The sequence below is a fragment of the Piliocolobus tephrosceles genome, chromosome 17 (genome assembly GCF_002776525.5).
Source record: "Piliocolobus tephrosceles isolate RC106 chromosome 17, ASM277652v3, whole genome shotgun sequence".
Lineage (NCBI taxonomy): Eukaryota > Metazoa > Chordata > Mammalia > Primates > Cercopithecidae > Piliocolobus > Piliocolobus tephrosceles.
In genome coordinates, this window is record NC_045450.1 from 29,814,737 (window position 1) to 29,837,590 (window position 22,854).

Genomic DNA, 22,854 nt, shown 5'->3' on the forward strand with positions numbered 1-22,854 from the left:
ATCTCGGCTCACTGCAACCTCTGCCTCCCGAGTTCAAGCAATTCTCCTGCCTCACCCTCCTGAGTACCTGGGATTACAGGTGCGTGCCACCACACCCAGCTATTTTTTGTATTTTTAGTAGAGACGGGGTTTCGCCATGTTGACCAGTCTGGTCTTGCACTCCTGACCTCAGGTAATCCGCCTGCCTCAGCCTCCCAAAGTTCTGGGATTATAGCCACCATGCCCAGCCTAAGTGGGTTTTTAAAATTGAATTATATTTTTATCAAGCTGTAGTCTGTGTGTGTGATTAGTATGATTTTGGGATTTTTGAATTTGCTAAGGATTGTTTTATTTCTGATTGTGTGGTCAATTTTAGAGTATGTGCCACATCGTAATGAGAAGAGTGTATATAATCTTGTTTTTAGGTGGAGAGTTTTATAGATGTCTATTTGGTCAAGTGTTGAGTTTAGGTTCTAGTATCTGTGAATTTTCTGTCCCAATACTCTGTCTAATAGTGTCTGTGGGGTGTTGTAGTCTACCACTGTTATTGTGTCAGAATCTAAGTCTCTTTATAGGACTCTGAGAACTTGCTTTATTCATGTGCAACCATGGACTTTTTATAACACGTTTCCTCTTTAGCTTTTTACCCCATAAACATTCTTCCAAGTGCACCATGTGCCCAGGGTTACTCCTTAAATGCCTGAATCCAGTGTCTACTAAAATTCAGATATCCAAGAGTTCAAAAACATGTCCAGAGACCTGGCTGCTTTCGGACAAAATATAAATGAGAAATAAGTGGCTTTATTCTCCTACCTGAAAATCAGGGAGGATATTTTGTTCATCTCCTTTAAAGCATTTAGATTATATGTAGGTTTTTTTCTGTGCTTTTTAAAAAATATGTGTAAATAATTGTAACAGCTAAATCAACCTTTTTTTCATTCTTACTGACTCAGGATAGTATTCATTTAGGACCTCAGATTCTTTGCTTTTTATTTTTGCTTTGGCAAAGATTTGTTTCCCTTCTTACCTTCCTGCCTGCTTGCCTGCCTTCCTTCCTTTTGAAATAGAGTCTCACTCTGTTGCCACTGCAAGCTCCGTCTCCCAGGTTCACGCCATTCTCCTGCCTCAGCCTCCCTAGCAGCTGGGACTATAGGCGCACACCACCACGCCTGGCTAATTTTTGTATTTTTAGTAGAGACGGGGTTTCATCGTGTTGGTCAGGATGGTCTTGATCTCCTGACCTTGTGATCTGCCCTCCTTGGCCTCCCAAAGTGCTGGGATTACAGGCGTGAACCACCGTGCCTGGCCATGTTTCATGTTCTTAGTCTTTTAAAGTGGACACAGATTTGTTTAGATTAAAGCTCATTGTAAGAGCACACAAAAGTTGAGCACTAAGATAGGATTAAATTTAGCATTGTAGAATGATAAAGACTAAAAGATGCTAAGTTTGTGTGGTGGGAAACTGATTATGCAAGGTAATTATTCAGTATTTGCAGGCTGAAGTATTTACACTTCAAAAGCAAAAGTGAGGTGAGAATTTTTCTCTTAATTGTAGTTCCCAAATACTGTCTAGAATTACTAGACATGATATAAATATATTAGATGCCAACTAAGCTTTACTCTAGCAAGGACTTGCCCCCTCAGGCTTCCAGTATACTCATAATTGTGCTGCAGAGTGCATGCTGTCCCCTAAATATGCAGGCAGAATTGTGTCTGTGCCTATTTGCTATTTATAGTTTTGTACAGTCACTTCTAGAGAGGCTAGATCAGATTTTTACAAACTTCACAGGGTCGTAATCTATCATTTTACCTCTTTCAGTGACTCTTGTGTTTTCAGATGTGAAACTAATTCACAGACCACAGGGCCCAAAAGCCCAATCAGAGTAATGACATGTAGACATGAGGTTCTCCGCTTTCCCCTTCCTTCTCTTGCTAAAATGCCCACAAATTTCCTCTTTATGCCCACAAAGGTGCAGGTAACATCTGTTGCTATTCCAACAATCCAGGATCTAAACCTGCAACTCCATTTTCTGAATCTAGGTCTTATATTGGGGAAAAAACCTTCTATTTGAGGAATACAAATTCTTTCAGTTGTCAAACTCAGACATTAAAATAAGAGCACAATTATGTCTTTTTTCCCCCTTTAAACTATATTCATTTCTTAAAACTGTTCGCTGTTGCCATTAGTAGCTGTAAATTAAACTATTAATGTCACACTGGACACTAACACTATAACCCATACTCTAAACCTTCACAATGTATATCCAACCGATAATTAATGTTATTTCTGTAAATAAATAAGAATTTTTGTATTAACCCACTCTCTGTCTTTTTTTTTTTTTTTTTTTAACCTTTACAAATCCACTGGTAACTACTGCTAATTAAAGTGTAGATTCCAGGCAACTTGAATCTTTGCTGCCAGGTTACAGTCCTCATGTTTGGCCCAAATAAACTTGTCAACTTATATTCATGTTTCTTCAGCTTTTTCCTTTTAGGTAGACATATCACTTAGAATGCTAGAGCCGCCCGTATGAGGGGCTTTCTCCGTTGATTGTACTCCACTTGCTGTAACACCCAAGAATGTAGAGCCAGGTTGATCCCACCTAGAATCTACACCTAAGTTCTGGCCCCTGCCTGGGATTACAAGACAGGGTTAGACTTTGTATTGAAAATGTACAGAAAACCAACAAGAGGCATTTTCTGCATTGTGAGATATCAACACTGACATCTTAAAGTTTCTTTTTAAGAGTGTGGCTCTTTCAGCTTTTTAGATCTTATCCAGTGACCTGCTATAGTTATGTGAGAGGCTCCAGGTGTAAACAATCTGAAGGCAAAATCTGTAAGTGTAAACAGGCATCTTAGGAGTGAGAGATCAAGACCTCAAAATATCCACAGCATGATCCCAACTACACCTACCTGTAAAATGTGATTCTGGAGTACAGTATTCTCCTTCCTCTTATCTAAGAGCTAGCTAGGCAGGACAAGTGATCCAGGTTCTGGAGCTCCACCAGGGCAGTTCCATTTTCTATTTAGAATCAGCCTGAGTTTCTCCTGCCTGCCTTACCATGGGGCTGTCAGCCCAGGCTCACTGGAAACCCTCTCACAATCAGCTGGGTGTTGCTGAGAAATTTGAGGATGTCCAGAGCAGAACTGTGTCAGTCAGACAAGAGTGGTTAATTCTGCTAACTCTCAGTGTAAGAGAAATGAGTCAGCCTGTGTTTGTTCCTCCCTTCATACAAAATAGGTCTTTGGTTGGTAGCCAGATGAGAGTTTCTCCAGTTTCCTGGCACTTGGGTGAAAAACGAGGTCTGGAGACTCAAACAGATAAAGTAATATTTTAAATATTTTATGGCCATTCAAAAACTAGTTGAAGCAGTCATGGTTCTTACCATCCAGGAACTTTCAGTCTAGACTAGCAGCTAGATACATTGTTGAATTAAGCATCATATGGTTGGTACAGTGAATAGATGTGTGCAAAAAACCTTAGGCTTTACTTGGGCCACTTTATGTTTTTGTGACTTCTGATACCATCATCTTAAGAGATACTTAGGGACAGAAGAGTTGTTATTACTCTTTGTATTTCTATTACCTTGCTAAGAATACATATTTATCTTCTAATAAAATTACCCTAAGAAACCTTAAGAGATTTGTTTAAATTACTCATCAGTTAATGTTATAAAATTAACAGGGCAGTGGCAAAAAAAGATTAAAATTACACAAAGTCTGGCATTTAAGTTTCTTTCGGGTAAACTTAGGAAAAATAGAACTGGAAATACCCCTGGAGACATAGAGAACAGAATTCTACATAGGGTTCTCTCCCTGACCCAATTCTATTCAGAGTCACCTTGTTTGGGGGCTTCATTTAGGTCTGGCCCCACCATGGAGTCTTGCCTCACAGAACTGATTAGGAAAAATCAATCGGAGTTTTGGGTGGTGAATCCTGCTACCTTTCTAGAGCTGTTATGCACAATTTCCTGAAACCCAGAAGGAGATAAATGGAAAAAATCAAGTATGCATTTTAAGGTCTTAATTTTTAAAGTTTCTATTAAAACCAGTGCTTGCAGAGACATTCCATTTAGCAACTTGTTTTCTATGCCTTCAGATCCATTAGTTGCTCCACAAGTCACAAGAAAATAAATATAAATACAATAAAAATTTGACTGAACTACATTAACCTCTTCCTTTCTGTATCCCTCTCATCTGTCTATATTTAGCTTTTACTCTATACATTTTTTAACAACCAATGACTGAGAAACAGAAAAGTAAATAAAAATGGTGGGCCTTTTATCTTAATAATGGGAATTATTAGACACTTAGTACTAAACCCTGGGGTGTTACGAGGATTAAATCACATAATACATTATTCCCTACACAGTTCTCTGTAACATACTCTTGATCACATAGTACTTGCTTAATAAACATTGCATTAGTACATGTGTACATGTTGTTTTCCAAATGCAGACTTATTCAGACATTGCTGCCTCCTATTTTCTCTGTAAACTTTGAAGAGCCAACAAAGAATATGATATTGTAGGATGGAGATTAGTTGTCTTCATTTGTACCAAAATTATTTGTGTTGTGACAAGAGTGCTGAGTGTAAGGGATTCTGTGCTGTGCCCGCTTTCTCTAACTAATCTAATGATGAGCCCACGGGGAGCACCATCAGCATTGACAGTGGACTTGTTTAAAATACACATTTACGGACCGTTTGCAAACCTTCAGAATCGCATTACCTAGAGTGGGGCCATAATTATCAAGAGATTTATAAGGTCATTCAAACATGTGAGGTAATTCTTAGCTAAGTGGTTATCAGCCTAGGCTTCTAATTAGGATTATATGGCTAATTTGCAAATATCTCTATACTTGTGTTTATGGGCCAGCAAAACTTGGAAAAACACAGGTTCTTTCATTTACTGGATGTTTGACAAAATATTCTTATTAGGCCAAAAACAATTACATTACTGGTGAACTTGTTAGAAATTCAGAAACTCAGACTTTATTCCAAATCTTCTGAAAAAAATAATCTGCAAGACAAGATCTCCAGTTCATTATACACATTGAAATTTGAGAGGTGCCTTCTAACTCAACATGTCTTTTCCATCTGAAAAATATACACAGCTCATTTTGTGTGATGTAAATACAGCACTCAAAAATGTATGTTTGTGTTTATGCCCTGAATGTTATATGTTATAATCCAGAAAACTATTATATATACACTGATGTTATGGATTATGCCACTCTCTTTACACAGAGTTAGAGAATATATTAGAAAATATTTCTGTGTTGAGAATTACTTTATGAATTGCATTCACTCTTATAAGTTACAAGCACTTCTCTTCACTCTCTCGTTTCATCTTGAGTCAAATTAAAAATTCTGCCCATGGCCACTTGGTAAATGTGTTCGTGTGTGTTTTCAGGGACCATTGACATTTATGGATGTGGCCATAGAATTTTCTCTGAAAGAGTGGCAATGCCTGGACACTGCACAACAGAATTTATATAGAGATGTGATGTTAGAGAACTACAGAAACCTGGTCTTTCTCGGTGAGAATAATTTAAATACACATTTCATAATATATTCTAAAGGTTTATTTTATTTATTTATTTTTTGTGTAGATTTTTTTTGGTAGTTTTTGCTTTGTATGAATGAGTTTCAGATTCCTGTTTTGAAATAAATTCTGGGGATTTATCTGTGTAGAGAGAAATATCTTCAAGATGTTTCATCTTGATTTGAATTTTCTACATTCCTCAGCTGATCTGTGTTTTTCACTCTTGATTTTGATGCCTGAAGGTTGGTGGCATAAAATATTGTTTCCTCCACCTTAAAATCCACCTGTTTTTATGTTTCTTTGTTTTTTGTTTTTTTGAGATGGAATCTTGCACTGTCCCCATGCTGGATTGCAGTGGTGCAAGCTTGGCTCACTCCAGACTCCACCTCCTGGGTTCAAGCAATTCTCCTGCTTTAGCCTCCCGAGTAGCTGGGATTACAGGCGCACACCACAACACCCAGCTACTTCTTTTGTATTTTTAGTAGAAATGGGATTTCACTGTTTTTCCCAGGCTGGTCTCTAACTCCTGATCTGAGGTGATTTGCCTGCCTTGGCCTCCCATAGTGCTGGGATTTTAGGTGTGAGCCACTGTGCCTGGCCTTCCACCACCAATTTTTGATTCAGTAGTACTGGGTAGTGAAATTAAGAACATACAAATTTAAAATATTTTCTAAAGATTTAGAAATTTCTGTTATAAATTGCTATTTACTATTTTATAAATTACTATTAATTTACTAGACTATTGTATTACATCCTCTTTACTGAGCAGATTACTAGCTTGAGAATTGAAGAATATGAGCAATATTCATGTTATTTCTTTTTAATGAAACAGGTATTGCTTTCTCTAAGCCAGACCTGATCACCTATCTGGAGCAAGGAAAAGAGCCTTGGAATATGAAGAGACACGAGACTGTAGCCAAACCCCTAGGTATGTGAGAATGAATGCAACAGAAGAGAAGTCCAAAAGTCAAAGAGAAAGTCAGTCCTTAAAATGTGATTTGGGAAGCTGTGTTCCAAAGGAAAGAGTTTCTGGGATGCCTGAGGATTTTTAAATTTTACTGTCACACAAGGACATCTTCTATCTTATGTTTTTAAATTTTCTAAAGATTTGACTTTCTCTTTGGTGATCTTCCTTCAAGTTTACATTGAGAGCCAAAGTCCTCTTCATGAAGTATAAGAGACTGCAAAATCTGGCCACTTTTCTCTTGTTTTGGGGGACACACAAATATCTGCATAATTTTGAAAAACCTCTATGTTAAACTATTATTTTAAATTCTCTTTTAGCATTATATCTGAAACAGGTGAGTAGTGGTTTATGTTCTATTTTTTTGTTGATCATTTTTCTACACAGTCCATCCAGTTTTTATTACTATACTCTTGAAGTATAGTTTGAAATTATAAAGTATGATGTCCTTCTGCTCTGTTCTTTTTCCTTAAGGTTGCTTTGGTTATTGAAAGTTTATTGTAGTTTCATGTACATTTTAGAATTTTATTTTTCATTAATGTGAGAAAAATATCAGTGAAATTTTGATAAGTTTATTGAATTTATAGATTACTTTGGATAATATGGCACTTTACAAATATTTATCCTTGGCTGGGCGTGGTGGCTCACACCTGTAATCCCAGCACTTTGGGAGGCTAAGGTGGGTGGATCACGAGGTCAAGAGATCGAGACCATTCTGGCTAACACAGTGAAACCCCATCTCTACTAAAAATACAAAAAAGGAACTTGCAGTGAGCGGAGATCACGCCACTGCAGTCCATCCTGGGCGACAGAGCGAGACTCCGTCTCAAAAAAAAAAAAATTATTCTTTGAATCCATAGAAATAAAAAATTTCAAATTTATTTGTGTCTTTAATTTCTTTCATTGATATCTTATATCTTTCATTGTGAAGATTTTTTACATCTGGTTGAATTTGTTATCAGAAATTTATTATTTTAATGCTCTTCCAAATAGATTATTTTTCTGTTATATCAAAGAGTTTGTTTTAAGTTTATGGAGCCATAACTTATACTTGTAATTTAATTTTATTTTTCTAGTCTACTGAGTATATTTATTAGTTTAGACCAGTTTTAATGTACTGTTTATAGTTTTTTTATGTATAAGATCATATGATCTAGAAACAGCAACTTTTTACTTATTTGTCTTCAATCTTCAGTGGCTTTTGAAAACTTTTTGACTACTTATTCTGCCACATACTTTCAGTGCTATGTTAAAATAGAAGCATTGACAATGGGCACAATATACTTTTGCATGAGTGTCTGTGAATTTGAAGGAGCAAACACCTCTGCAAGTTTTTATAAACTGGTTTCAGAAGGTAAAGATTGGTTTTTTTTGTTGTTGTTGTTGGGACCCCGGGGTGATGGGATGCTCTCTGGGTTTGTAGTGGAGAAGGATTATAGTTTGGTTTGTCACAAGACTTACGAGTCTACACTAGGGTCCACCTTTAGTTGGCTTGTTACAAGGAGCTTGGGTAGTTTTAATTTCCATTTTACTTTTAGATAGACTTAATATCCTTCAGGACTTTGATCTTTAGAACAGATACTAAGTGGGGTTTCTGCAGTTGGGTCTGCATATGGTGGGCCTTATATCAGGATGTGGATGAGTATGGCTTTCACTGAATACCAAAGAGGATTTTCCTAGGTCACTGTGTGGGTTTCTATGTAGGCTTAACTGGCCATGAACTGTGGTCCAGGAAGCTGAAACTGAGTCATGGAACTGCTTCACAGATCGTAGTAAAGGCCAAGGTCTGCAGTCCTGCCTGCATGGGTATTAATTTGTGTCTTCCTCTAGACCTCTGGAAGGGCAGAACCTCTCCCAGACTGTGGCTGGGAGGAGTTTGGGATGGTTACAGAGTAAGTTCACAATTCTCAGTGAGACCAAGTTGGGTGAACTATTTCCTGGTCATTAGCCAGGAACAGAGGTCCTGTAGTTTGCCACTTTAATGAGGGCCTGCCTTCTGAAAAGAACACTCCTCAATCTTGGGCTTTAGGAGAGTTTCACAACTTCCTTCCTGAATCTCAAAGCTCTATTAAAGGCACTTGTTTTTGAGATGGGGTCTTGCCACATAACCCAGACTGGTCTTCAAATCCTTTCCTGCAACAATTCTCCAACCTCAGTATACCATGTAGCTGTCATTACAGATGTGAGCCATGATGTCTGGCTCTATTATATAGACATTTTTGTCAGGGGTGGCTGACAAATTTTCTTGCTGTGGGGGAATAAGAAAATAGAGCACCTTTTTTTCCATCTTACTGATGTCACTATCTCTATACATTTCTACTTTCTGTTTCCTATTTCAAATTTCTCTGCAATATTAGATTTAGACATTTTAGACAATATGTTAGAATTTACATGTTGTGCCTGAAATAAATGAGATAATTAGTATTACAGAATCTTTGAGGTGTCAGTTTTCTTCCTGGAAACCTTTGTGGCCAGTGGCACCTTTGCCTGAGTTCTTGTCCTGCGTCCAGGAAGCATAAGGTATGCAGACAAGTGAAGGGTGAAGAAAACAAAGAGGATCTTTATTTAGTGTTAGAACAGCTCAGAGGAGACGCACAGTTGGTAGCTCCTTTCTGTAAGCAGGTCATCCCATCGAGTGTTCAGCTCTCAGCAGAGAGGAGGCCCTGGAGAGGGTGGCTTCTCTCTGCAGGCAGGTCATTCTGAGGTCTCTGCAGGTCTCTGAAACTGCCGGGCAGAGGAGGTAGCTCCTCTCTGCGGCTGGTCATCCCGTTGTTTCTGTGTCCTCTGCCCTCTCTGGCTGAGCCCGGGGCTTTTCTGGACCTCAGAGAGGCGAAAGTACATTCCAGTTTGTCCTTGGGTGGCCCTGGTGAGGCCTGGAGGAGGCACCAGAAGTCCCCACTCTGGTCTGCGGACCCCTGAAGGTTGGGCTCTACAAGGGACTCCTCTTCTGCCAAGGAATCTGTCTTCCTCCCACTGCCATTATTATATGGCTCCAGGGCTTGGCTCCAACCCTGCTCTGAGCTCCCAGTGCATGGGTGCTGGGAGAGAAGAGAGGCAGCAGGAGCAGACACCTCCAAGCCAGCAGAAATGGGGGAGGGTCTTCCCAGGACCCCAGTGATGTAGGCAGAAGTGATGCCCAGTCTTCTACCTGGGAGGGCGGCTGCAGCTGTTCCCAGGGAGCTCTGACCCCACCAACTTGAAAAGGGCAGAGCTCTTGCTTGTCCTTGTGGAGCAGGAGGCCCAGGTCTGCAGCCATGGGTCAGGCAGCTGCAGCTGCACCCAGGAGGGCACATCTTGGCTTTTCCTGCCTGACCCTGTTCCCCCTGCCGCCCCCCCCACCACAACCACGAGCACAAGGAGGATCAGATCCACAGCCATAGTTTGGGTGGCTGCAGCCCCACCCAGAAGGGCAGGGCTCTTGCCTGCTTTGTAGAGCAGAAAGCCTGAGTCTTCAGCAGCACCCAGGGAGTTCCTGCCCTAACTCAGAAGAGGTGACATCTCACCAGCTCCATGGAGTGTGCAACCTCAGCTGTGCCTCTCTGCTGAAGCCAGCATAATGGCAGCAGCTACTTCCATCAATCCCCCCTCTGAAGAGGTACATCTAACTGCCATTAGAATAGGGGCGTTAGGGATGATGACCATTAACTGCTTCATACTGACATGGGATGTTGTTTTGGGAAAACAATAGTTCTCTCTCAGAGGCCTATCCAAGGGTTTCCAGTAAAAGAGATTTATCTACTGAGGCTCTATTTGTATACCATTTGAAGTTTGACAGCCCATCTCTTGTTTTTTTCTGAGCTATAGTCAGAGATCATTGGTTGGTTCACTTCCACAATTGTCAAAAGGTACAAATAACTCAAAAGCTTCCTTGATTTTGAAAAACAAAACATAAGGATCAGCAATGTTCCAAGCAAAAAGTCAAGAAAGATTAGTCTTCTATTCAGTTCACCCAGTCAACTCCTGTTCGCAATCTCCAAAGTTAGCAGAAACCTGCACTCAAGGGTTATAATCCATTCTTTGAGGCGGATCAAAACAGCAAATATCTATGAATGTTAGAATGTCCTAGGATAGTCACAGTGAAAGACATGATTGACAAAAGAAATATAGTCACCTTTGTGATTTATGATAACCTAACATAACTTTAATTATGATTGATAACACAAACTCAGACATCAGAACTCTAGGAATCCCATACAATTTTTGGAACACACATTAACATTTTTCACTAAAATATAACCTGAAAATCAAACACCACCTGATCAATCCTATGTAAGTAAACATGTCAAATAATCCTGTAGTTACCTCTCTCTTGGATGTCCCAGGGGCCCTCTGTAGCATCAAAAAGCTAGGGGTTAGAAAAGACAACTTTGAAGCTGTAAGGGCTCAAAACGCTTAATAGAAGTTCAGGTTACCATAAGTCATCTGTTTAAATGACTCAAAGTGTTGTATTTTGTTTGTTTGTTTTTTGTAAAGTAAAAACCTTCACTCGTCGAGAGGGAACATCTAGTTTTTCAAACAGTCCGTTTCTTGTCTTTCCCTTCTTTTTTAGAGAGTTTATTCAAAAGTCAAAGAAAAATCTTTTTCAAGAGAGAGAAAGCCAAATTTCACGCTTGCATTAGTCTATTATTGTCAACCTCAGCTTTTTAAATTAAACCTTATAGATAATTTTATCCAATCTTAACAAGTTTGACTATGAGGTACAATTCTTAAAAATCTTTTTTAACCCTTTACAAATTTGTGTTAAAGGGTGGGTCAGTGCCTGAAGACACCCTTGTTGTGCTTTTATTCCAATGTTCAATTTATGGAAAAACCAAATAATACCCTTTTGAATTTAGTCAATATGTTCACATACAGATTCTCTTTACAGTTTTTAAAGACTCTCCATAACTTGTTTGAACCTTTAGTTGTATCTTATTTAAAACAATCCTTTAACCCTCTAAACTAGGCAAAAATTTGCATTTTCATGCCTTATATTATTTCACTAAAGACATATTTCACTTCCCTTATGCACCTTGCATGTAAATCTGTTTTCAGTATTCTCAATTACATGTTATAATGGCAACTGTTAGCAATGATTAATTTTGGTGAAATATTTGGTAAGTTATTTTAGTTACGTACTTAGGTGCAGATCAGGTCTGTTTCCAGCATAGCTAGGGGCATGGCATATATCCCCAGCCCTTAAAAACCTGTAAAGCATGAAAGTCGAACAACTTTAAAAATCCAAAGAAGCAGTCCATGACCTTAAAGCGTTTAGCCAACCTAGTTTCTGGCTTGCATAATTTAGAATATGTATCTACATTTTGAAGACATTTCTATTTTTACCAATAATTTTAAAGCCAGCTTAAGTTATACTTAAGTCACATGTATTTGAAAATTGCTTACACTTATTACTTGAGTGCTCTTACTTGCAAGCTAATTTGGTAGACACAACATGTATCAGTAAGTGTCCAAAGAAACACATCTAGACATATATACACACAAATGAAGATCTAATAGCTTGGAACCCTAGCCATGACATAGCAATACAAGCTCACTGGTTTTATTTTGTTTGCCCCAGTAGATAATCCAATAAAGGCTGTGAACCAAAATTTTGGGTAAAGCAGTTTCCATGGCAGTTTAATTTTTAAAGGCCCAACCTCTGCAGACTCCAAAGAACACTGGGACTAAACAGCACCAAAGGAGAGCATCACATGTTAACCAGGCCATCTGCTTAGAACCACATCACAAAAGCCCATATATATGCATTGCCCTTCCACTTTCCCATTCAGTGGTAAACTCCAGATTCCATACAATGTTGGGAGCCAAACAGTATGGCAAATGTGAGACAAAATTCTAGGGAGGGTTTAATACTAGACCTCAGAATTTCTGCCAGGGGTGTTCCTTTCAGAGAGGTTGAGGTCCGGAGGAACCCCTGTGGTGTCCCCTTTGGGATCCAGTCTTAGAGTGTCAGACGTCTCTGACCTTAGGTTTATGTTTTCCTTCCAGAGGCAATGGCCTACTATGAGCTTTATAAAACTACACTTCCCTATGCTAACCATTCCACTATAGTGATAGCCATGAACTAAAAGGCATCATAGCTTTAATACTTTCAAAGTATTTGGTCTAAGTGCTTGAGCCCAAAAGATTGAGACCAGCCTGGTGAACATATAAAGACCCCCTCTCTACAAAAAAATTTTAAAAATAACCACGCATGATGATGTGCCCCTGTGGTCCCAGCAACTTGGGAGATTGATGGGGCTGGATTACCAGAACCTGGGAGTTTTGGCTACAGTGAGCCATATTTGTGCCACTACACTACATCTTGGATGCCAGAGTAATACCCTATGTGGTTTTTTTTTCTTTTTCTTTTTTGAGCCACAGTTTCACTCTTGTTGCCTAGGCTGGAGTGCAATGGCGTGATCTCGGCTCACCACAACCTCCGCCTCCTGGGATCAAGTGATTCTCCTGCCTCAGCCTCCCAAGTAGCTGGGATTACAGGCATGTGACACCATGCCTGGCTAATTTTGTATTTTTAGTAGTGACCGGGTTTCACCATGTTGCCTGTCTTAAGAAAAAAAGCTATACACTTCAGGCATGTTAAGTATATTCACATTGTTATGCAAAAAAGAAATTTTACATTTGTAAAACTAAAACTCACTACCCACTAAGTAACAACTGCCCACTTTACCCTTTCTTCAGCCCTTGAGAAACATTCTTCCACTTTGTTTTTATGAATGTGACTGCTTAACATACCTCATATAAGGGGTATCATATAGTATTCATTGTTTTGTTACTGGCTTATTTTAGGTAATATAATATTCTCAAGGTTTATCTTAAAATGTGACAAGATTTTTTTTAGGCTAAATAATATTCCACTGTATGTGTGTGTTACTTTTTTGTTTGTAAGTGAAATAACTTTTGAGTTGCGTCAGCCTTTTGGCTTTGTGAATACTAGTACAATAAACATAGATGGTCAAATATATTTTCCAGGTCTTGAGTTGCATACTTTGGATATAGATTCATAATTGAGATTACTGTATTTGATGATACTTCCATGTTTAATTATTTGAGAAACATAACATTTTACAGTGATGGCTGTATTTTTGTTTTCCACCAATAATCAAAATGGGTTTCGTTTATATTGCATCATCAATGAATTTACTTCTTTTAAAAGATTTGTAAGGGCCATTCTAATTGGTGTGAGGTGATTATGGTTTTCATTATAATTTTTATGCATTTCTCTACAAATCAGTACTTTTGTATGTCCTTTCAAATGCTTCTTTCTAAAGTTTAGTTCAGTTATGTGTCTATTTCTAAATCTAATTATTCAACTCTATTTTTAAATGTTAAGAGTTGTTTATATGTTCTGAATATTCATTCCTATCACATGTGATTTGTTAATATTTTCATCCTTTTCCTAAAAGGCATCGTCACTCTATTGAATGTTTTCTTTGATGTACAGAAATATTGAAGTATAGTGTAGTTAAATGTTTCTGTTCTTTGTTGCCCAAGCATTTAATGTCGTATCTAAGAAAATGGTGCCAAGAGCAATGTCATGTCTTTCCCTTATTTTGTTTCTAAGAGATTTATTATTTTATTATGTGTAAGTATTTTATTTAAACTATTGTTTTTATATGGCTCAAGAAAATGATCCAACTTTATTAGTGTAGATTTCTTGTTTTCAACATTATATTTTGACTATAAAATCAAATTATTAATCAAACTTGATAAAATACTATTTATCTTTATGGTGTATCATGGCAACACGGTGGAAGATTATTTGATCATATACAGAAGGGTTTATTTCTGGGCTCTATTCTGTTCTTTCATCGGTTTATCTGTCTTTGTGTCAGTACCACATTGTTTTTGTTATTGTAGCTTTTAATATGTTTTGAACTCAGAAAGTATAATGTCTCTTTATTCTTTTTCATGGGTATTTATTTGGCTATAGTTCATAATCAAATTTTAAAATTTCAACCAAAAGTCTTGTAAAAAGCTGCTATTGGGATATTTATAGGGATTATACTGAATTTGTATATCACTGTAGGTTGCATTAACATCTTTAACATATTTAAGTTTTTGACTATTGAGCAAGAATATGTTGAAGAGTGTGTTTTAATTTCATATGTTTTTTGATTTGCCAGTTTTACTTTTGCTATTTCTAGTTTCATTCAGTTTTAGTCAGAAAACACATGTGTATTATTTTGGTCTTTGATATGGTTTGACTCTCTGTCCCCATCCAAATCTCATCTTGAATTGTACTCCCATAATTTCCACATGTGGGTAGTACCTGGTGGGAGATAATTTTAATCATGGGGGCAGTTTCCCTTGTACTGTTCTTGTGGTAGTGATTAAGTCTCACAAGATCTGATGGTTTTATCAAGAGTTTACGCTTTTGCATCTTCCTCATTTTCTCTTGCCGCCACCACGTAAGAAGTACCTTTCATCTCCTGCCATGATTCTGAGGCTTTTCCAGCCATGTGGAACTGTAAGTCCAATTAAACCTTTTTTTTCCTTCCCTGTTCGTGGTAGGTCTTTATCAGCAGTGTAAAAACAGACTAATACAGTCTTCTTAAGTTTATTTGTTGTTGTTGTTGTTTTGAGACACATCTTACTCTGTTGCCCGGGTCAGAGTGCAATGGCATGATTTTGACTCACTGCAGCCTCAACCTCCTGGGCTCAAGTGATCCTTCCCACCTCAGTCTCCCAAGTAGCTGGGACTACAGACATGCACTACCATGCCTAGCTAATTTTTTGATTATGTGTAGTGACAAGGTCTCACTAGTTTACCCAGGCTGGTCTCAAACTTTTGGCCCCAAGTGAGCCTTTCACGTTGGTCTCCCAAACTGTTGGATTATAGGCATGAGCCACTGCACTTAACCACTATTCTTAAATGTAGTAAGACTCGTTATGTGTCCTAACAGAATATACCAGGTGCAAATAAGAATATTGTGTATTCTCTTGCTTTTGACTGGAAAGTTTTGTACATGTCTGTTAAGCCTACTTGGTCTATGATAGGGTATGAATGTCCATGTTCTCCAGACTTCATGCTGCACTATAATCCTCAATGTTGGATGTGGAACCTGGTGAGAGGTATTTGGGTCATGGTCATAGGGGTAAATTCCTCATGAATGGCTTGGCACCATCCTTTTGGTAATCAATAAGTTCACACTTCATTGATTCAAGTGAGAGCTGTTTCCTTAAAAAAACATGGCTACTTCACTCACACTTGCTCAGTCTCTTATCATGTGATATATCCAGTTATTCTTTGCCTGCCAGCATTATTGTAAGCTTCCTGAGATCCTCACCAGAAGCTGATGCTGGCACACACTTCTTGTACAATCTGCTTACTTGGCAGCCAAGTAAACTCTTTTTTCTTTATAAATGATCCACTTTCAGGTATTCCTCTATATGCGAAGTAATTAATACCGTCTATAATGTTGTCTGAGTTTTCTGTTTTCTTACTGAATTTTCATCTGAATGTTCTAATTATTGAAAATGTGATCTTGATGTCTACAATTATTATGTTCCTATGTAGTTTTTTCTTCACTTAACATTTGCTTAATATATTTTAAAGCCCTGATGTTACATATAGATAGATAAATGTAATAGTTATAGATTCCTGGTAACTTGACCCATTTTGTCATTATATAAGTCTTTGTCTCATGCTAGTACTTGACTTAAAGCATATAATGTCTAATATAATTATAACCACCTAAACAAATTGTACTTACTATTAGCATGAAATATAAATTTTTTCCACTGTTACTTTCAGCCTGTTTGACTCAATGCTAAAATAAGTCTCTTGTAGGCACCATATCGTATGCATTTTTTTAAACACTCAGGCATTTTGTTCCTATTTCTTTTTATAATTTAATTAATTTATTTGTTCATTTATTTTTGAGATAGAGTATCACTCTGTCAACCAGTCTGGTTTACAGTATTGTGATCATGGCTCACTGCAGCCTCAATCTCTGAAACTTTTATGATCCTCTCATTTCAGTCTCTGAAGTAGCTGGGTTACAAGTATATGCCATCACAGGCAGCCAGTTTTTTTGTTTTGTTTTGGTATTTTTTGTAGAGACAGGGTTTTTTTCTTGTTGCTCAGGCTAGTCTTGGACTGCTGGGATCAAATGTTCAGTCCATGTCCTACTTCCAAAATCCTGAGATTACATTTCTTTTTATTAAGTGGTTTAATTTATATTTTAAATACTTGCTTAAAAAATGGAGTCACTGTTACCAGTTTTATTACTGTTTTATGTATTTTTTTGTAGATATGTTTTCTCATTTCCTGTTTTGCTGCCTTAATTTTTTTATTTTGCAGTGGTTTTGATTTTTTAATTTTGTTTTGCATATTTTTAATGAATATTTTGTAATCTTAAAATATGGAGATTATATAACACATCTAAAAGTTAAAATAATATATTTTAATCTCATAACAGCTTCAATTGAATACAAAAACTGTACTTCTGTATGTATTTTCCAGTGTTATTGATATTAAAACTATTTCATATTGTGTACCTAGTAACATTTATGCAGATTTATTTTTTGTTTATCATATTCTATACAACCTTAAGAGTTTTATGCACTATCATTATGATAGTAAAGAATTCTATATGTCTTTATATTTACACTTAGTAAATTTGTATGTGGTTTTATAATACTGTTTAGTATCATTTTATTTTTCAGCAAATTGACTCATTTTAGCATTTCTTTTTTTTATATGCAGTTTCACTGTGTTGCTAAGTCTGATCTTGAACTCCTGGTCTCAAGTGATCTCACTGCTGTGGTCACCTAAAGCTGTAGAATTACAGGCATGAGCTACTGTGCCTGTCCACCATGTAGCATGTTTTGTAGGACTATGGTAGTAATGATGAACACCCTCACCTTTTATTTTGGAAAATATTTATTTGTATCTTCTTTTTGAAGTAAAGTAATTTAGAATCAAGAATTAGTGCTAAGAATTTTTTTTATTGCATCAAAATTTGGGAAGTTGTTTGACATTTTTATCTCCAAGCAACCTCTATATTACTTTTTCCCTGTAGTCTTCTAAGATTCATTTTGTGAATATATTGATCTACTTGATGGTGTCCAATCAGTTTTACATTCCATTTATAATTTTGTTTGACAGTTTTTTATTGTATATTTTAGGGTATGACACCTCACACCAGTTAATTGTGGTTTGATTAGTTTATAACTGTGTATGACAATATTTAACTCTTTATAATTTAAGACAGTATGGAGGAAAAATCAAATACGTATCAGCCATATGTCTGTTGTCAATATAATTATCTCTTTTTTTGCCTGGATAGATATTATCCCTGTACTTTTTTATGACTACTATATTTGTTGTGTAGGTTTATTGTGGATGATTATTTAACCCTAAGTGAGTAGTCATAAAACTTTTTCTAATTTCAGCACCTGTCTGTGAATCTATTATTTTTGTGTGGGAGCAAATCTTTTTTATTTTTTATTATTTATTTATTTATTTTGAGATGGACTCTTGCTCTGTTGCCAGGCTGGAGTTCAGTGGTGCAATCTTGGTTCATGGTAACCTCTGCTTCCTGGGTTCAAGCGATTTCACTGCCTCAGCCTCCAGAGTAGCTGGAACTACAGGTGTGCACCACCATACCCAGCCAATTCTTTGTGTTTTAGTAGAGATGGGGTTTCACCATGTTGGGCAAGATGGTCTTGATCTCCTGACCTCGTCATCCGCCGCCTCGACCTCCCAGTGTGCTGAGATTATAGGTGTGAGCTGCTGCTCCCAACTGGGAGAAAATGTTAGATTTGAAGACAATTTTAAAACTATCAGATACCAGAAAATTAGGTGGTGTTCATTTTTGCTTGTCAGAAACACATAACAAAATTTATAATGCAGTATTATTAAATATTCATTTTGGTCATGTTAATTACATTGACATTATTATGCTACATATTGCTAGAATGTTTTTGTCTCGCAAAGCCAAATCTCAATACATATTACACAACATGAAGTTTTCTCATTTCTTGGCACTTTTCAGACACCACTCTGTTTTCTGTTTCTGAGAGTGTGGCTACGTTATGTATTTTATACAGTCTCTGTCTCTTTGAGGCTGGCTCATTTCTTTTTGCATAATGTCAGTAACATTTATCTTTATAGTTAGAATGTTTTCTGGTTTTTGAAAACTGAGTGAAATTCTAATATTTTCAAATTATACCTACTGAATGATTTTGGTGACAGAAATTTGCATTACTTCAAGAATGCCATGTGAAATTCCAAAAGCATTGCATTAAATTTGTCGACTACATTGAGCAGTGTGGACATCTTCATAATATTAATTATTTCAGCCTTTCAACAACAGCATGTTAAAGAGTTTGTTGTTTAATTTATATATATTTATGAAATTTTCAGCTTTTTTATGGTTTTATACTCTCATTCCATTTTGATGATAGTAATTTTTTAAAATTCAGTTTTAAAAATTTTGTTAAGACTTCTTTTTTGATCTAAGAAGTGGTCTATCAAGGACAATGTTGGATGAGATATTGAGATGAATGTATCCTGATATTGTTGAGTGTTCTCTATACCTCTGTTAGGAATAATTGTTTTATACTGCCTTCAAGTCCTCTGTTTCTTTACTAATGTGTCTTGTTTCATTTTTATTATAGAATATGGGGTATTGAAGTATCCTACTAATATATGCTCTGTGATTCTTTAGTTTATGTCAATATTTGCTTTATATACTTCGAACCTTAATGTGAGATATACACACACACAAATGTACATACAAATTTGTCATAGGTTCCCAGTGAATGAATCTATTATTACTTAATATCTTTCTTTGTAGCTTTGGAGTTTGGACTTCAAGTAAATTTTATAAAATATGAGAGTTTTTGACTTAAGATATAGCTTGTATATTATTTTGAGCTGTTCTACCATTTTGTTAATATGTTTATGGAACATCTACTTCTATTTTGCTGCTCTCAGGGTTTTTTTTGTCATTAAATCTGAAATGACTTGTAGAAAGGCAAGTTGGGTCTTCCTTTTTAAAATATGTTGTATAGATCTCTATTGAAAGTATGTCTCTTGATTGGAAAGTTACATATATGTGTGTGTGTGTATATATATAATTAAATAGAAAGACTAATGCTATTTGATTCTTTTATTTGATTCTTGTATCTTTGTTCCTCATTTCCTCTCTTTCTGGTCTTTGTGTCTTTTTAATTTGTGTATTAATATGCTTTTACTTTCTTATTTTCTTTTGTGCATCTATACAGATATTTTCTTTGTGGTACCTTGGGGTTTACATAAAACCTCTGAAAGATACGACAATATACTTTAATCTTGTAAAAAATTAACTTCAGTTGCAAAGAAATATTCCTCCTCATTACATTTGCTCTTTCTTGTTATTTATGTTGCTAATTATATCTTTATGTTGTACATTCATTAGCAGATGTTTATAAAAATTTCTATGCTTTTATCTTTAAATTTTTAAACAATAATTTAAAATGTTTTTTGCACCTTTATGATAATGTTATGGAATTCTACTTTTGTGTATGTGCGTATCTTTCCCAGAATGATGTGTTTTCATATAATTAGGTGCTATTTTCTTGCATCATGTTATTTTCAGTGAAAGGAACTCTTTTTATCATCTTTGATAGGTAGGTCACATGCAGTGCCAATATACTTTCTCAGAATTTGGTTATTTTGGAAGGTTTTTTTCTTTTTATTTGGTAGGACAGTTTTGTTGTTGGTATAATTTTCCCTTGACAGATATTTTTTTCAGGACTTAGACTATAGCACATAGTTCCCTTCTGGCCTGCAAATTTTTTGTTGGCAAATTCACTGTTTATCTCATGAGACTATGCTTGTAAATGACACATCACTTTCCTCTTCTATCTCCCAAGGTTTTCTTTTTGTCTGTGACTTTTGAAATTGAGTTCATATACATGTTGGTTATAAATGTCTTTATGCATATCCTAGTTTGTTTGTTGAGCTTCTACATTTTTACATCATTTTTTTCTTCCGGGATTTTTTTTTTTGACTGAATCTCGCTCTGTCATCCAGGCTGGAGAGCAGTGGCATGATCTCGGCTCACTGCAACCTCCGCTTCCTGGGTTCAAGCAATTCTCCTGTCTCAGCCTCATGTGTAGCTGGGATTACAGGCACACACCACCATGTCTAGCCAATTTTTGTAGTTTTAGTTGAGATGGGGTTTCACCATGTTGGTCAGGCTGGTCTCGAACTCCTGACCTTATGATTTGCCTGCCTCAGCCTCCCAAAGTGCTGAGATTACAGGCGTGAGCCACTGCACCTGGCCTCTTCTAGGATTTTTAGTTATTATTTCTTTTTGTATTTTTTGCCTCTACAATTTTTTGATGTTTTAATGTTTTTGTTATTCTATTTTTTGTAGTTGTCTGTTTTCCTATTTCACTCACTATTATTTAACTTGAAATTAATTTATGCATCTTCATTTTTTATGGTTGCTTTCTGAACATTTTATAATTTTTATATGGGGCTATGTTGTTGTAATATTTTGTATGTATTGTATTCTTTGATTGAGATTTGGACATTTTAAAAGAGCTATCTGTCACAGTCTTTATGATGTAGCTTATTTTCTGGCATAGCCTGAAACCAATTTTTTTTAGCTAGAGATTCTGGGAATCTCTCAAACATGTTCTTAGAATGTGTCTTTTCTGAAATTTTGTGTTCATTTTTTAGTTAAAGAAATTTATTAGTGTTTCTTCTTAATGGCCAGTCGTCATTTTCTACATGTGTTTTCTCTCTGTGGTACTGCAGTCTGTCTACTGCTGTAGCATTTACCTTTGGTCTTAGCAGACTCAAACTGTCATTCTAAAGAATACCACTGTAGTTGTCTGTTCTCATGCTGCTAATAAAGACATTCAAAGACTGGGTAATTTAAAAAGAAAAAAACTTTAGTGGACTCACTGTTCCGTGTAAGTGGGGAGACCTTACAATCGTCGCAGAAAATAAAGGAAAATCAAAGTGACATCTTACATGGTAGCAGACAGAGAGAGGGCATGTGCAGAGGAACTCTCTTTTATAAAAACTATCAGATTTTGTGAGACTTGTTAGCTATCACAAGAACTGCATAGGAAATACCTGGCCCCATAATTCAATTACCTCCCACTAGGTTTCTCCCACAACTCAAGAGAATTATGGGAGTTGCAATTCAAAATGAGGTATAAATGGGGACACAGAACCAAACCAAATTAGCCACCACTTCCTTTAGTACTTAATGCCATGGGAGACAGAAACCAGTGTGTAAAAAGCCAGAAATAGAAATGTATGTGGTCACTATTATTCTGTCGTTTTTTTTGGAAAAAAACAGGTGTTGGCAGTTTACTTCTAAAGGCACTATATTATGTTTGGGGAGCAGGAAGAGCTTTGTTGGGTAAATGTTACGGCCTTTTCCTTCTATGTGACTCTTTGCATTGTGCTCACCTGGGATACTGCACAGAAGTAACTTATTTATAAATCTTTCACAAATGTATTTTGTTCAGCATGTTTTTGTTGAATTTACATGTCTATGAAGGAATTAGAGTCTGTGGTACTTTTCTATGCCATCTTGCTTATGTAGTTTGTATAATTTTATAGTTTAGATATATAGAGTATACAAATCTTAGTGTAGCAAGTGGAGTAATTTGTTATTTTTATTTTTTTTCAGTTATGTGTTCTTATTTTGCCCAAGACCTTTGGCCAGAGCAGAACATAAAACATTCATTTCAAAAAGTGATACTGAGAAGATATGGAAAATGTAGAGATGAGAATTTACCACTAAGAAAAGACTGTAAAAGTGTGGATGATTGTAAAATGCACAAAAGAATTTATGAGAAACTTAACAGATGTTTGACAGCTACCCAGAACAAAACATTTCTATGTTATAAATCTGTAAATGTCATTTACAAATTTTCAAATTCAAATAGATGTAAGACAAGACATCCTAAAAAGAAACCTTTTAAATGTAGCAAATGTGACAAATCATTTTGCATGCTTTCACATCTAATTCAACATAAAATAATTCATACTAGAGTGAATTCCTACAAATGTGAAGAATGTGGCAAAGCCTTTAACCGATCCTCATACCTTACTACACACAAGATAATTCATACTGGAGAGAAACCATACAAATGTGAAGAATGTGGCAAGGCTTTTAAGCACCCATCAACCCTTAGTAAACATAAGAGAATTCGTGGTGGAGATAATTCCTGCCAATGTGAAGAATGTGGAAAAGCTTTTAAGCAGTTATCAAACCTTAATAACCATAAGATAATTCATATTGGAGAGAAACCCTACAAATGTGAAGAATGTGGAAAAGCTTTTAATCACTCCTCAACACTTAGGAAACATAAGATAATCCATAGTGGAGAAAAACCCTACAAATG

General features: G+C 36.4%; 1 protein-coding gene across 1 annotated transcript in view; it reads left to right on the forward strand.

Moving 5' to 3' along the window:
- The first annotated feature begins 3,044 nt into the window (after positions 1–3,044).
- Positions 3,045–22,854, forward strand: part of LOC111525713 (zinc finger protein 85-like) — a 20,310-nt gene continuing 500 nt past the window's right edge. The window contains exons 1-4 of the mRNA XM_031934441.1: positions 3,045–3,173; positions 5,397–5,523; positions 6,382–6,456; positions 22,137–22,848. Of these exons, the coding sequence (XP_031790301.1) occupies positions 3,045–3,173; positions 5,397–5,523; positions 6,382–6,456; positions 22,137–22,848 (1,043 nt within the window). The remainder of the gene's footprint in view (positions 3,174–5,396; positions 5,524–6,381; positions 6,457–22,136; positions 22,849–22,854) is intronic.